This window comes from Saccopteryx bilineata, chromosome 7, assembly GCF_036850765.1.
Source record: "Saccopteryx bilineata isolate mSacBil1 chromosome 7, mSacBil1_pri_phased_curated, whole genome shotgun sequence".
Classification (NCBI taxonomy): Eukaryota; Metazoa; Chordata; class Mammalia; order Chiroptera; family Emballonuridae; genus Saccopteryx; species Saccopteryx bilineata.
In genome coordinates, this window is record NC_089496.1 from 61,807,628 (window position 1) to 61,824,857 (window position 17,230).

The 17,230-nt window shown below is 44.2% G+C and overlaps 1 protein-coding gene across 1 annotated transcript in view; it reads right to left on the bottom strand.

Annotated features, from left to right (window-relative positions):
* ASB7 (ankyrin repeat and SOCS box containing 7) overlaps positions 1-17,230 on the bottom strand; it is a 52,253-nt gene that overhangs the window by 15,169 nt on the left and 19,854 nt on the right. Inside the window, exon 5 of the mRNA XM_066239053.1 lies at positions 3,627-4,232. Coding sequence (XP_066095150.1) covers positions 3,627-4,232 — 606 coding nt within the window. The remainder of the gene's footprint in view (positions 1-3,626; positions 4,233-17,230) is intronic.

Sequence of the window (17,230 nt, forward strand, 5' to 3'; positions counted from 1 at the left end):
AGCCTTCAAAAGACAGATGCGGTCCTGGCTGGGCAGCTCAGTCGGTGAGAGTGCTGTCCCGAAACACCAAGGTTGCAGTTTGATCCCTAGTCAGGGCACACATAAATGCTTTCTCTCTCCCCTCCTTCCTCTGTATGTCCCTTAAAATCAACCAATAAAAAAAACTGGGGGGGGGGGAGACAGACGGTCCTTCTTGTCTGAGGAGCACACCACACGTGCTCGGCCACCCTCTCTCGGAGGGCCAGGCAGTAGCCCACACACTCGCCCAGGACCAACTCTGTGCCGCCCTTTCTCCAGCCATGGAGAACGCAGACACTAATGGACAGTCCCTGTTGATTTTTCCTTTTGCCTTGAATTTTAAAGGTTTATGTGACTCTTTTCTAAACTCCCACCCTTGCTCGCCAGCAGCACCGAGGGCAGGGGACAGAGAGGCAGCTCCTACTCTCCTCCTTCCCCCACCCAGCGGTCCCCATATGCAGACACAGCAGTCTACATAGCTGGAAATTGGAGGCTTGGGCTGAGGGAGGCTTGCAGGGATTCACTCTGTTGGTAGCCAGCCCTTGCTGTTCACTCGCCCTTGTTTAACTGTTAGCTCAGTGGTAGAGTGTTGGCTCAGTGTGTGGAAGTCCTGGGTTCGATTCCTGACAAGGGCACACAGGAGATGTGCCCATCTGCTTCTCCACCATTCCCCCTCTCCTTTCTCTCCATCTCTCTCTTTCCCTCCCGCAGCCAAGGCTCCACTGGAGCAAAGTTGGCCCGAGCTCTGAGGACAGTTCCATGGCCTCCGCCTCAGATGCTAGAATGGCTCCAGCCGCAAGGGAGCGACGCCCCAGATGGGCAGAGCATCGCCCCCTCCAGTGGGCGTGCCGGGTGGATCCCGGTTGGGTGCATGAAGAAGTCTGTCTGTCTCCCAGCTTCTAACTTCAGAAAAATACAAACACAAAAACAAAACCACACACACACAGCACTTAAAATGTACCAGACACTGTTGTAAGTGCATTATAAATATTAACTCATTTAATCCTCACAGCAAGCCTATAGATAGATACAATGATCCTAATTTTAAGGTGAGGACACAGGCACAGCGCAGTGAGGTAACCTGCCCAAGGTCACAGCGAATGTGGTCAAGTTAGGGGCGTGAGCTCGCATGGTCTAGCTGGAGTCCGCGCTGTTCAGCACGGGGCATAATGTCTAACAAAAGGGGCTGAGGTATTGATGTACCTACCAAGCCTTTCTGAACTAACACAGCCAACAGTCTCCACTGTAGAGTAAAATAAAATAATAAAAAGGTGCCCAGAATTTATCAAGGAAAAGATACACTTCAGCCCTGGCCAGTTGGCTCAGTGGTAGAGCGTTGGCCTGGCATGCAGAAGTCCCGGGTTTGATTCCCGGCCAGAGCACACAGGAGAAGCGCCCATCTGCTTCTCCACCCCTCCCCCTCTCCTTCCTCTCTGTCTCTCTCTTCCCCTCCCGCAGCCAAGGTTCCATTGGCGCAAAGTTGGCCCGGGCACTGGGGATGGCTCTACGCCTCTGCCTCAGGCGCTAGAATGGCTCTGGTTGCAACAGAGCAACACCCCAGATGGGCAGAGCATCGCCCCCTGGTGGGCGTGCCGGGTGGATCCCGGTCGGGCACATGCAGAAGTCTGTCTGACTGCCTCCCCGTTTCCAACTTCAGAAAAATACAAAAAAGAAAAGATACACTTCATAGGCTATTACTGTATGATGGAATCCTCATCTCAAGTTTAAGACCAAGCTCACCTTTCCCAACACTGACACCCCCACGGGGCTATGACGAAGGGCTGGGAAACGTCCTGACACAGCAGCACCTGGAACGTCAGTGCACCACTCCCTGAAGTGCACCCTGGGGGTGACGAGCCAGCGAAGGCTTTCCGCATGGATCACCTGCTGACAGCCCAAAGTACCTCCTCCCAAGGCCCATCCTCACCAGGCTCCTCTGTCCATTAAAATGGATACAACGAAAAGTCAGTCTCTCCAAAGCATTAGCCATATAACAAGTGGCTCAACTGCCTCCTGGGGCCAGTGGCTCCCATGCTGGACGGCTCAGAGACATCTCCAACAATGCAAAGCTCTACCACACATCCTGAGTGGGGCTCCTTACGGTTTAGTTTGAATACCCTTAGTGGAAACAGCTCAACCTTTCTTCCGTATGCATACACAACATTCAAATCACATTCCATGTCTTCAAAAAGGTTCACTCCCAAGTTCAGCTCCAAGGGAGAGAATGGATTATTTTATAAGCAGGTCAAGTAAACTACCCCCAAGCACCTGATGCCCATAATGCATTTCTTCTTCCCTGATGTTAAAACTCAGGCGAGGAAATTTTAAAAGTACAGCAGGTAGCAAAATATCACATTTTTTCAACAGATTTTAGCTCTATGTAGGATGCTATGAGACACATACTCAACTAGCTGCAAGGACGCCGGATAAAAGAGGGTGGCTGTGTCCCTACAAATGAATGCTCCAATCAGAAAAGTAACACCATCACGTGCGCCTTGACATGAGGTGGGTCAGATGCTTGTAGGCTTTTTTTTTGGAAAACAAAAATGCACCCACACAAAAACAGGTCCGGTTCAATGGAAGCCGGCACCAAATTTTCCACTGAGAGCAAATCTCTTCTTCCAACAATTTCTTTTTTTCTCTTTTATTCAGTGAGAGGAGGGGGAGGCAGAGAGACAGACTCTCACACGTGCCCCCACCAGGATCCACCCAGATAGCCTACTAGGGGCTCTGCCTATCTGGGGTGTTGCTCCATTGCTCAGCAACCGAGCTCTTCTTAGTGCCTGAGGTAGAGGCCATGAAGCCATCCTTAGCACCCAGGGCCAACTTGCTCCAATCGAGTCATGGCTGTGGGAGGGGAAGGGAGAGAGAGGGGGAGAGAGAGAGAGAGAGAGAGAGAGAGAGAGAAAGACGGGGAGAGAGAGGGAGAAGAGAGAGGGGGAGGGGTGGAGAAGCAGATTAGCACTTCTTCTGTGTGCCCTAACTGAGAATCGAACCTGGGACATCCACATGCCAGGCCGATGCTTTACCACTGAGCCAAACGGCCAAGGGCACCACAATTTCTAACATCCCTAACCTGCTGTCCTGTGATACATAAATAAATAACCCCGCTGTTCCGTTTCACGTGGGGTTCACATCATCACGAAGCAGAACGGCCACAATCAAATGTGAACAACAGCTTAGCAATAAAAAAGAACAAACGCAGGGACCAGGAGACTTCCACAGGGATGGAGCCTAAAACGCAAACTTCTAACTCCTCAGCCCGACGTCCACGGCTGCCTGGAGAAACTGTGTGACCAGCAGGAACCACCTTGTTCTAACTCAGCTCTTAGTTAACAAAAAAATCACTCTTTTTGTCCTGTTTCCCATTTCTCCTCTCATCCCAACTTTAGACCCCTCTTACATTTAGCGACACGACTGAATTTTTGTGCCATCTTGGGGTACAGAGCTAACTTTTTATTTCGGGTGAATGAGGTACTACTTACCAAGCAGGGCTGATACGAATCATTAATGTCTGGTTACTTCTAGTTGTAAAAACACCTTTAAACCCCTCAGAAAATGCAAATATCTTTTTAAAAAGCAGTAATAGTAATAATTGTGTTACGTACTTGTGACTTCTTGTAAGAAATCCAAACACGGTCGGCCGCTTCCAGAAATACTGAGAGAGACGGCCAGCGGGGTTTGTCCTTCATAGTTCCTCGTGTTCGTGTCTGCTCCGTAACTGTACAACATCCGTGCGCAGAGCACGTCGTCCCTGAGGGCAGACAGGTGTAAGGGCGTCTGTCCGTCCTCCAGGCGACCCAAGTTTGTGTCGGCCCCCCTCTGCAGGAACATTCGGCAGTAGGAGTGGTTGCTCTTGATCACGGCGTACCGCAGCAGGAACCCGTTCTGGATGTCGATGTTGGCGCTGTGGTCCAGCAGGATCTTCACGCAGCTCGACCGCTCCCGGATGATGGCCAGCTGCAGCGGCGTCGTGCCCTTGTCGCTGAGCGGGTCGACCTCGGCCTTGAACTCCAGCAGCAGCCGGACGAACGAGTCCCTGCCGTAGTGCGCAGCCACGTGGAGGGGCGTCCAGCCGTCATTGCTCTTGGCGTTGATGATGTCGCCCCTGTATTCGGACTCCAACATCAAGCGCGCAATCCGGGCGCGGCCGTGCATAGCCGCGTAGTGCAGAGCGGTGAACCCTCCGATCAGGTCCTTGACTGTGGGGTCGGCTGACGTTAAAAGCAAAATGAAAACGTTAGCGGACTCGGAGACAAAGCAACGAACCCTTTCCACAGCACAGCACATTGTAGCCAACTCGCACACAGAACGTGAAATGATTAGACGATGCAACAGATACTAAGCACTTCACTGAAGTTTTAGGCCCTGGCCAGTTGGCTCAGTGGTAGAGCGTCGGCCCGGCATATGGAGGTCCCAGGTTTGATTCCCAGTTAGGGCACACAGGAGAAGCAACCATCTGCTTCTCCACCCTCCTCCTTCCCTCTCTCTCTCTCTCTCTCTCTCTCTTCCCCTCCTGCAGCCCTGGCTAGGTTGGAGCAAATTGGCCCTAGGTGCTGAAGACTGTTCCATGGCCTCCCATCAGGCACTAAAATAGCTCGGTTGCCAAGCAACAGAGCAACGGCCCCAGATGGGCAGAACACCAACCAGCAGGGCACTTACTGGGTGGATCCCGGTTGGAGTGTATGCGGGAGTCTCTCCCTGACTCCCCGTCTCTCACTTAAAAAAAAAAAAAAGTTTTAATGGAAAATAAAATTCAGTAGAAAGTTATCTACCCTAGTGAACAGAATGGGAGTTGAGATCACCATGTCTCTTCTTTAATAACCAAACCAATTAACCGACTGTTTTCGGCGGCTAACCCCTGCCAACCCCAATCTCCATATTGCTTCTTGCTTGTCTTCTGCTTTAAGTTTTTGCTTTATTTTCTCCTGTGCTTCTTGGTCTTAAAGAGAAGCATGTGAGGCAGCATCTGCTGTTCTAAATTACGGATGTGCTGCGGTCTGGCAGACTGTGTTGTTTTAGGGTGTATTAGGTTAAAAAAAAAAAAAAAAAAAAAGAAAGGTTTTCTGCGGTCTGTGAAAATTCCAAAGCATGTGAGATATACGGTAAGTGATTTGGATAAATCATGTTTTCAAGAGATAAAGGTCTACTCCGAATTCTTAGTTTTACAAGAACTTTGGTGTCTATAGGAATCAGACTGCACATTGTGTGTGAAAAACTGGAAGAAAACCGCAGCGCTGTGTAAATAATATTTTCTACAACAGTTCTAAAATCTTCACCTAACTCGGCTGATTTCTGGTGGGAGAAAAAGAGAGAAAAAAATAAATAAAAAGAAACTACGGCAACCTATCCGCCATGTGACTCCTCAGTCACAAACTCTGTCACCTGCACTGGCTCCTTCTGGATCCACAGGGTAAGGTCTTTGTAGCCCTCAGCCCACAGGCATTCCCGGGCACTGTCTCCTACTATGTAGGTCACTTCTTAGAGGCCACCAATTCCTCGTGGAGATCAATTGGTCAGGCCTAACTACCTAGGATTAAAAGGCTTTCTTCTTAGAACTGTCACCCTTCATGTTTGGTTTGGTCACAAAAGAGAAAAATTCATGCGTTTGTCTTCAAACAGACAAACAAAAAGCCCCCAAAGTTGTGTGTTTAAACATCTGTGTGCTGGTTAGTAAAATGTTATTTATTTCTGTAACGTGACAGCTGGGTCTCTTAGAAAAGTCTATGAGGTAGAAAGCTACAAGCAACATAGTAATATGCAGAAGAACAAAAATTTCAGTTAAAAAGTGGTGGCTAACAAAACCTGTAAAAAGTTAACATTTTTTTTTTTTAGGTAAGCTTTATCAGTTACATTTCTAAAAATCATTAGCTATAAACTATCACGACACAATAGTAATACTACTTTTATCCATTTCCACGGTATCCTATCTGCCTTGGTCTTCACTAAAAGAAAAACATACAGTAAACATTTATGATGTGACTTCGATAAACCAAGGCAAGAATATTTAACGCAGCGTTTTGCTGCCACCTGCTGGCCTGTCATGAACGTGAGCTACTGGTGTCTCCATCCTGACAGGTGATGTGAGCGCGCCCAACCCGTTGGACACCTCGCGTTGTGCCTAAAGCAGACTGAGTGAAGACATAAAATAAAAAATGTACCCCTTCTATTCAGATGCAACAGCGGATCTTGCCAAGATGTCCGTTTCTACTCTATAACCCAACCAATCAACTGCTTCCGACATTCTCACTCCGTCTGTTAAAGTGACACGTAAGAAGGCCTTCTTTCCTCTCTCCACCTTACATCCACCAGGGATGGCTTTCATTTGCTGGCCGACACTCTGCCGTGCAGCCCGTAACTTGCTTTATTTAAGAGCAAAACTATAATCACGTGAACATGGAACTGCACGCCCGTCTTTGCTTATGGCATTTGGGGGCTACGCGGAGCGAGGGAAAGGAGGGCTGACACGTACAGCAAAGAGACGCAGGAGCTGAGCACACCCGGGAAACAGCACAGAATTACAAGCTTTGAGTAACATGCATGAAATCCACACAGTTATGGGCCTTGAGGAATTGACAAAGCAGAAATCTGAGACAAAGGAAAATGTACAGACACACAAATTTATGGATTGTTGCTCCTTTGGCTCCTGCGATAAGGAAGAGATCTTACTTGTAATAGCAGCAGGAACTACAAAACACCCAGATAGATGTTCAGTAATAAATGTGCAAGGGCCTGACCAGGTGGCGCAGTGGATAGAGCGTCCGACTGGGATATGGAGGACCCAGGTTCGAGACCCCGAGGTCGCCAGCTTGAGCGTGGATTCATCTGGTTTGAGCAAAAGCTCACCAGCTTGGACCCAACGTCGCTGGCTTGAGCAAGGGGTTACTCGGTCTGCTGAAGGCCCGCGGTCAAGGCACATATGAGAAAGGAATCATGAACAACTAAGGTGTCGCAATGCGCAATGAAAAACTAATGATTGATGCTTCTCATCTCTCCGTTCCCGTCTGTCTGTCCCTGTCTATCTTGACACTCTGTCTCTGTAAAAAAAAAAAGCCCTGGCCGGTTGGCTCAGTGGTAGAGCGTAGGCCTGGCGTGCAGAAGTCTTGGGTTCGATTCCCGGCCAGGGCACACAGGAGAAGCGCCCATCTGCTTCTCCACCCGTACCCCTCTCCTTCCTCTCTGTCTCTCTCTTCCCCTCCCACAGCGAGGCTCCATTGGAGCAAAGATGGCCCGGGCGCTGGGGATGGCTCCTTGGCCTCTGCCCCAGGCGCTAGAGTGGCTCTGGTCGCGACAGAGCGACGCCCCGGAGGGGCAGAGCGTCGCCCCCTGGTGGGCGTGCCGGGTGGATCCCGGTCGGGCGCATGCAGGAGTCTGTCTGACTGTCTATCCCCATTTCCAGCTTCAGGGAAAAAACAAACAAACAAACAAAAAACAGTTAAGGCCCACAGGAAGAAAATTTGAAAGTGAATTCACTTCGTCAGCATCTGCTCACATGTGCCTCCACGGGAGAGGCTTTCCCTGAACACTGATAGCAGCCCCACTGTTACGCTGTCCCCTTAGCAAGCTTTGCTTTCCCCCCAAGGGCAAACTATCATTTTGTAAGGCAACTCTATCTTTATCTTACGTTTTTTAAAATTATTTATTTGAAAGAGAGAGACAGACATGAATTTGCTGTTCCACTTATTTATGCATTCACTGGTTGATTCTTCTATGTGCCCTGACCAGGGATCAAACCCCCAACAGCCTTGGCATATCGGGGCAAAGCCCTAACCAACTGAGCTAACCTGGCAAGCTGTTTTAAACAAGGTGTAGGGTAGTCTCAATATACCCACTGAAACCTACTGAAAAATTTGAAGATATATATAAATAAAAGCAAATAAACATTCCCTAGCATATGGGTTTCTCCTGACAGCTTTATTGAAATACAATATACCAGTTTTAAGTGCACAGGTTGATGAACTCTGATGAGTTGTATACAGTCGTGTAACCACCACAATCAAAATAGTTGTATCAACCCAAAAAAGTCCTTCCTGCCCCTTTACAGTCAGTTCTCTGCCCAGACTCAGGGCCCCAGGCAGCCACTGAAGTTGCTGTCTTTCTAGAATTTCATACAAATGAAACCACAGCGTACGTCGAGTCTGTGTCTGACTTACTTCCCTTAGCATGATGCTTCTGAAATTCACCCATGTTGACGTGTCTGTACAAGAAATTTGTTCCTTTATATTGTGGAGTAGTATTCCGTAATGTGGACCACCAATTATTTAGCTATTTATTCACCAGCAGACAGTGTTTGAGACTACTGTGAATAAGACTACTGTGAACATTTACGTCCAAGTTTATGTGTGGACAAGTTTCCATCTCAGTTGGGTAAATACCTATAACTGCTGAGTCCTGTGTTAAATGTGCATTGAAGAAGTTGCCACATTTCTCTAGCAGTGATACAATATTACATCCCCACTAGCTGTACAGGGTGGGGCAAGAGTGAGTTTACGGTTGTTGAGTTCGCAAAAGCTGATTCTTGTTATTATTAATTACTGTATTCTTTTCCATACAAACCATGTAACTTACTTTGGAGCCAACCTGTAGATGAGTTCCTGTCATCCTTCACTAATACTTGGTGTCATTAGTAATTTACATCTTACCCCTTCAAGAGAGCATAAAGTGGTAACTTATGGGAGCCCACAGTTTACACTTCCTTGATGTCGTGGCACCGAACTTACTCCCTCAGTGTGTTTTGTGAAGTGTCTGTTGAAATCGTTAACCTCCTTTTACTGGGTTGTTTTTCTCGCTGAGTTTACAACTCAGCTGTGTATATGTTCTGGACACAAGCCCTTTGTCAGATATGTTGTGTAAACATTTTCTCCTAGTTGAACACGCCTTTTCGTTTTCTATACTGTGTCTTCTTGAAGAAGAAAAGATTTTAATTTTGATGCGGTCAAATGTTATTTATTTTGTTTCTTTTACGGTTCCTGCTTTTCGTGTCCTGTTTAAAGAAATCTTTGCCCAATATGACATCACATAGATTTTTCTAGGTTTTCTTCTAGAAGTTTTATACTTTTAACTCTTTATGTTTAGGGCAACAAACTAAATGCCAGCTGATTGTTGTGTACAATGTCAGGTCAGATCAAGACCTTTCACTACTTCCCATAGAAAGAGTCAGTTGTTCCAGCAAAACTGGTTGAAAAGACTAGCTTTTTTTCCCAATGATTTACCCTGATGTCTTGGTCAAATACAAATTGACCATACACGTGTGGGTCTATTTCTGAACTTCATTCTGTTCCACTGACCTAATTCTATCCATATACCAAGATTAGATTGTTTTGAACCCAGCAACTCTCAGAGTAGGTTCTGACAGCCCTCAATCTTCTTTAAACTGGCCCACAAATCAACTTGTCAGATTTTTTTCCAACAAGCATGCTAGAATTTTGACTGTAACTCCACCAACTCTAAAAATGGAAATCTCCCTAAAGTGATCTAAATAATACTGATTCTTCCAAACCATGAACATGGAGTATTTGTTTAGGTCTTTAATTTCCTTCAGTTTTCATTATATGGGTCCTACACACCTTTCATGAAATTGATTACTAATTCGTTTAAGTTTTGTTGTTATAAGGAATTGTTTTAAAATTTCCTTTTCTGATGTTAATTGCTGGTATAAAGAAATAATACTTATTTTCACATATTGATCTGTCTATTCTGTAATCTAGCTAAATTAAATTTAGTTCCGGTGCAATTTTGGAGATTTCTTACTATTTTTATGTATACAATATATTCTCTGCCCATAAAGACAGTTTTACTTCTTCCTTTCCAATCTATGGGCTCTTATTATTTATTTACATTTTTTGACAGAGACAGAGAGAGGGCAGACAGGGCCAGACAGGGAGAGAGATGAGAAGCATCAGTTCTTTGTTGCAGCACCTTAATTGTTCATTGATTGCTTTCTCATATGTGCCTTGACCAGGGCGCTACAGCAGTGAGTGAGTGACCCCTTGCTCAAGCTAGCGACCTTGGGCTCAAGCCAGCAACCATGTCTATAATCCCACGCTCAAGGTGGTGAGCCCACACTCAAACTGGATGAGCCGGTCCTCAAACCGGTGACCTCGGGGTTTCGAACCTGGGTCCTCTGTGTCCTAGTCCGATGCTCTATCCACTGCGCCACCGCCTGATCAAGCTCTTATTTATTGTTCTTCCCTTATCCCAATGGCTGGAACCTACAACTGAATACTGAATAGAAGTGTTAATGGCACACATACACCCTTGCCTCATTCCTGATCTTAGAGGGAAAGTATTCAATAGCTTATCATTTACTGTGATGTAAGTTGTTTTTCTTTTTATCTTTTTTAAATTAAATGTATTGGGGTGACATGGTTAACAAAATTGCACATATTTCAGGTGCACAATTCTATAATAAATTATCTGTATACTGTAATATTCACCGCCCCAAGTGAAGTCTCCTTCGGTCACCATTTATTCCCTCTTTATCCTCTTCTGCCTCCCCATATAGTCACCCCTCCCTACTGTCTTTATCAGACTGTTGTACCTACAAACTTTTTTCTTTACTTAATCCCTTTACCTTTTTCACTCAGCCCCAACCCCTTTCCCCTCTGATAGCTGTCAGTCTGTTCTCTGTATCTATGTGTCTGTTTCTTTTTTGTTTGCTAGTTCACTCTGTTCATTAGATTCCACATAGAAGTGAAATCATAGGGCACTTGTCTTTCTCTGGCTGGCTGGCTTCACTTAGTTAGCATAACGCTCGCCAGGTCCATCCATGCTGTCACAAAAGGAAAGGCTTCCTTCTTTTTTATGCCTGCATAGTATTCCACTGTGTATATGTACCACTGCGTTTTTATCCACTCGTCTACTGATGGGCACTCAGACTGCTTCCAAATCTTGCTATTGTAATACGTAATGCTGCAATGAACATGGGGGTGCAAATATTCTTTCGAAATAGTGTTTCTGGTATCTTTGGCTTTATTCCCAGATGAGGAATTTCTGGGTCATAAGGCAGTTCCATTTTTAATTTTTGAGGTAACTCCACACTGCTTTCCACAGTGGCTGCAGCAATCTGCATACCAACAGCGCATGGGGGTTCCGTTTTCTTCATATCCTAGCCAACACTTGTTTGTGGATTTACTGATGACAGCGACTGACAGGTGTGAGGTGATACCTCACTGTCGTTTTAATTTGCAGTTCTCTGATGATTAGTGACACTAAACATCTTTTCCTGTGTCTATTGGCCATCTGTGTGTCCTCTTTGGAGAAATGTCTATTCCGGTCCTTTATCCACTTCTTAATCTGATTTTTTGTTTGTTTTCTGTGTTGAGTTTTATAGGTTCCTTACAAATTTTGGATATTAAGCCCTAAAAAATGAAACTAAACCACCTTATTACACCATACACACAAGAATAAACTCAAAATGGATTAAAGACTTAAAAATTAGACTCAAAACCCTAAGTCTTAGAAGAAAACATTGGCAATAAATTCACAGGCATTTCTTGTAGCAACATTTTTTCTGATACATCACCTTGGGTGAGGGGACAACAAAATGATAAAGAAGCAGGACTGTGTCAAACTGAAGAGTTTTGTACAGCAAAGGGAATCATCAACAAAAGGAAAAGACAGCCCACTGGGTAGGAGAACATATCCCCGATACCGTTGCAGTTATCCCTGTGACTTTTTTTAAGTTTTCAAAGTTATCTTTTGCCTCTGGTTTATGGAGGAGTCTTTTCTTTTAGGACGATTGGGTATTTTATATTGTCATCTGCATCTTGTGCAACAATCACTTGGTATTTACTTTTGTTCTAGTAATACAGTAAATTACTCACCATACTGATTTTCAGATGCTAAATCGTCCATTCCTGGGATAAATACTCTTTGGTTGTGGTGTAACATAAACTGATGGTTTAGATTTGCTAATATTCTGTTAAGGATTTTTGTATCTGTTATCATGAAAGATACCGGTCTACAGTTTTCATTTCTGGCAATGCCTTTATTTGGTTTTCCACAAAGGCACTATAAACCTCATAAAATAAGGCAGTGTTCCCTCTTCTACCTTCTCAAGGAGTCTGGGTAGTGCTCTTATTGTTAATTACTTTAATATTTGAAATAATTATTGAGAAGCCAGCTAGGTCTAAAGTTTCCTTGGTAGAAAGCTGTAATTATTAATTATGTCTCTTAGGTCGATATAGGGCTATTAAATTGTTCTACTTTTTCATGGATCAGTTTTAGCAATCTATGTCTGAAAAGTTTTCCATATTTGATATTGGTTATGTGTCTTTTCCCTTGTTTTCCTTATCAGTCTAGCTACAGATTTATCAATTTTGTTGATCTCTTCCAAGAATCAGTTTTGTTTTTGTGGTTTCATCAATTTTCTCTGTCATCAACCTGGTATCAATTCCACTGATTTATCTTATTATTTCATTTCTATTTTTACTATGAGTTTAATTTTAGCAGTACACAGAAACTGTTTCAGGCTCTGGCCAGGTAGCTCAGTTGGTTAGACTAGAGCATCATCCCGATACACCCAGGTTGTGGGTTTGATCCTGGGTGAGGGCACATACAAGAAGCAACCAATGAACACATAAATAAATGGAACAACAAATCCATGTTTTTCTCCCTCTCTTTCCCTTCCTCTCTCTCTCTAAATAAAATAAAAAAATTGTTTCAATATAGCCTTCCTGCCTCTCCCTTCTGTGCTATTACTGCTGTATATATTACACCTTCATATGTTATAAACCCAGCAAGTTTTATCGCTATTATTTTATGTTGTTGTTTTTTAAGAGATGAAAGGCTGGGGGGGGGGGGGGACGACTATATTTATACTGTCCATGGAGGAATGATTCTGAGGAAGTTCCTCCCATAACCCCTGTCTCTTGATGGTCAAGCCTTTGTGTAATCCTCTCCCCAAGTGTCAGCAGGACAGTGACGTCCTTACAACAGAATCAGACAAAGATGATGAAACGTCACTGTTGTGATTATGCTATGCACTATCTGACTCCATTTTTCTCTGTGCTGCCCTGATGACATAAAGAGCCACACTGAGAAAGCCCACAGGACAGGAATCTACAGGTGATCTCTAGGAACCAACCTCCAACCAGCAAGAGAACGAGACTGTCAGTCCTACGAGTGCAAGCAGATTAATCTGCCAACAATAAGAGCAAGCTTAGAAACATAGTCTCCTCCAGTTAAGCCTGCGAAACAGCCTGGCCAGCACCTTAAAATGATGAGATGCTGCCTGATCAGATGGCGGTACAGTGAATAGAGCATCGACTGGGATGTTGAGGACCCAGGTTAAAAACCCTGAGGTCACTGGCTTGAGCAAGGGTTCACTCGCTCTGCTGTAGTCTCCCCACCCCTGGTCAAAGCACATATAAGAATGCAATCAATGAACAACTAAGGAGCTGCAACAAAGAATTGATGCTTCTCATCTCTCTCCCTTCCTGTCTTTCCCTCTTTCTGTCTCTCTCTGTCTCTGTCACACACACACACACACACACAAAGATCAGGTGCTAAAGGTGTGTTATAGTAAGTCTTATTTTTGTGTAATTTGTTACACAGCAATAGAAAACAAATACATATTTTTATATGTACTTGCATAACTACCTTTACCAGTGACCTTTACTTGTTTTGTGAATTTGAACTGTCTTTTTCTTTTAGCCAGAAGGACTCTTTACAATACTTTCTTGTAAGGCAAGTACTAAGAGCAACACATTCTCTTCATTTTCCTGGAGCATCTTTGAAGGACAGTTTTGCTGGATATAAAATTTTGAGTTGACAAGTCGTTTGCTTTTAGCAATTAGACGACATCATCCCACTGCCATCTGGCCAATGATGTTTCTTATGAAAAAAAAATCAGCCATTACTCTTACTGAGAGACCCTTGAATACAGTGAGTCATCTCTCTAGGGCCCTGGTCGGCAAACTGCAGCTCATGAGACACACGTGGCTCTTTGGCCCCTTGAGTGTAGCTCTTCCACAAAATACCATGTGCAGGCGCTACCTCGATTAGTAATGTACCTACCTATAGTTGAAGTTTAAAAATTTGGCTCTCAAAAGAAATTTCAATTGTTGTACTGTTGATATTTGACTCTTGTTGACTAATGAGTTGTTCTAGGGGTTTGTAAAGATTTTTTTCCCACAGTTTGACTATTATGTGTCCAGATGAGTTTAATCTACTTGGAGTTGGCTGAGCTTCTCAGACAGGCAGTTAAATGATTTTCATCAAATGTAGGAAGTTTTTGACTACTATTTCTTCAAATCTTCTTTCTGCCCCTTTCTCTCTGTCCCCTCTCTTTTCTGGCATTCCCATTATGCCTCATGCATATGTCATATGCTCAATAGTGTCCTCACTGGCCTATGGGAACTCTGTTCATTTCTTTAACATTGCTTTTTCTATATGCTCCTAAGACTAGAGAATGTCTATGTATCAATTTTCAAGGTCACTGATTACACCTTCTGCCAGTTCAAATCTGTTACTAACCACTCTAGTGAATTCTTCCTTTTAGCTATTGTACTTTTCAAGTCTAAATTCGTATTGGGATACATTATATGTGCATGTGTGCATATATATATATATATATATATATATATATATGACCAGATTTTGTATAGAAGTGCTATTATGTGCACTCCATTTGTGTTTAAAGCTCAAATGCTTTGGATGTTACAAATCCTGAAAGCAGGCAAGTCAGATTTCACAAAATATCCATATAAGAACTTACGTAGTATAAGCACATGCACCTAGCATATAGTATATGTATGTACACATACATGCTGACAGAATACACATATAGTGAATTATACCCTAGTTCACTATTCACGTGATTATTCCTTCTGAAGTGCCATTAGCTAATTTACACAGCACAGCTTGGAAGTCTAATACAAGTTATGTTTTGTCTTTTAAGTATTAACATAGAAGAGAGAAGCAACAGAGATATAAGAGGAAAAAGTCTACACAAATACCTGCAGCTGATACTAATTCAGCACAGAATGAAAAGGTGGGAAGTCAGATGATAAAATGTTTCCAAACAGGATTTCCCTCAGATTTGCTTCTTTTTCATTAATGAAAAGTTGAGACCTGTGGTGGTGCAGTGGATAAAGCGTAAACCTGGAAATGCTGAGGTTGCCGGTTTGAAACCCTGGGCTTGCCTGGTCAAGGCACATATGGGAGATGATGCTTCCAGCTCCTCCCCCCGTTCTCTCTCTCTGTTGCTCCCTCTCTTCTCTAAAAAAAAAATGAATAAAAGTTGAACGCTTAGACAAGCAGCAAGGCAGAAAACGGCGTTCCCCAGTACCTACTGTCAACATCGACAATACAGTGTGTCCGTAAAGTCATGGTGCACTTTTGAGCGGTCACAGGAAAGCAACAAAAGACAATAGAAATGTGAAATCTGCACCAAATAAAAAGAAAACTCTCCCAGTTTCATCCCTACTCAGTGCACTTTGATGTGGGCTCACGCACAGATTTTTTTAGGGCTCCTTAGGTAGCTATCCCGTATAGCCTCTACAGACTCGTCACTGACTGATGGCCTACCAGAACAGGGTTTCTCCACCAAAATGCAGGTTTCCTTCAACTGCTTATCCCACTGAGTAATGTTATTCCTATGTGGTGGCGCTTTGTTATAAACGTGCCGATATTCATGTTACACTTTGGTCACGGATTTGAATTTAGCGAGCCACAGAACACACCGAACTTTCCTCTGTACCGTCCACATCGACTGGCATGGCCGTGGGCTGCTCCGCTGTATACACGGTGTTACAACATCATCTGCACATGCGCACATGCTGCAAGATCATCCTACAGAAACTGGGAGGGGACTGAGCGTGGGCACGCAGTCCCGCCCAGCCTGTGGAGCCAAGGGTTGCAGCCGTCCCACAAGTGGGCTCCTCCTGCAAGGGCAAGGTGGAAGCCCAGAAACAGGTGGAGACCCGCAGCTGAGCAAAGGTGCTCGCCACTGCCCTCAGGGCCCAGCATAACGCCACCCACGGGGGCAGAGCGAAGGCCAAGGCCACCAAAGCTTGTACACCCGAGAGCGTGATCACAGCCACTCCATGAAGGAAAAGTGGAAACCACAGCAACAGCCCCAGTGGGCAGGCACCAGCAACACCCATACCCAAACGCCCTTGGCAGCAACAGTAGGGGGGGGGGTGGACCTGCAGACAAACCATACTTAGGGAACAGAGGTCGCACCCAGTGGACTCCAGTGGCCAAGACCTTCTTTTACACAGAGAAGATAAGAAGGCAGAGAAATGCAACACAAATGAATCAAGAGAAATCCCCAAAAAAGGACCTGAATGAATCAGATATAACCAAATTACCAGATGCAGAGTTTAAAATAACGATTGTTAGGATGCTCAAAGATCTTAGAACAATAGATGGTCATTACGAACACCTAAATAAAGATAGCAAATATAAAAAAGGACATTGAAATAATAAAAAAGAATCAGTCAGAAATGACAAATACAATATCAGAAATGAAGAATACAATGGAAGGAATTAAAAGCAGGATGGATGAAGCTGAGAATCGAATCAGCGAGAGAGGACACGATAAATAAAAGCACGGAAGCAGAGCAGAAAAAAGAAAAGAGACTCAAAAAGTCTGAGGAAACTCTAAGAGAGCTCTGTGACAACATGAAGAGAAATAACATCCGCATCATAGGGGATCCTGAAAAAGAAAGAAAGAACAAAGGATAGCGACTTGGTTCAAGCATATCCTTCCCTCAATTAAGGCAGGAAAACATCTCACATGTTCAGGAAGCACAGAGAACTCCATTAAAGAGAAACCCAAAGAAATCTACACCAAGACACATCATAATTAAAATACCAAAGCTAAGTGATAAAGAGAAAATATTAAAAGCTGCTAGAGAAAAAAAGGCTATCACCTACAAAGGAGCCCCCATAAAGATGACCTCTGACTTCTCAACAGAAACACTTGAGGCCAGAAGGGAATGGCAAGAAATATTCAAAGTAATGCAGAACAAGAGCCTACAACCAAGACTACTTTATCCAGCAAGGCTATCGTTTAAAATTGAAGGCGAAATAAAAAGTTTTCCAGACAAAAAAACCCCTCAAGGAATTCACTACAACCAAACCAATGCTGCAAGAAATGCTAAGGGGCCTGTTGTAAACAGATCAAAGGAGAAAAAGATATAGCAAGAGAGGAATACAATTTTAAATAAAATGGCAATAAACAATTACATATCAATAATAACGT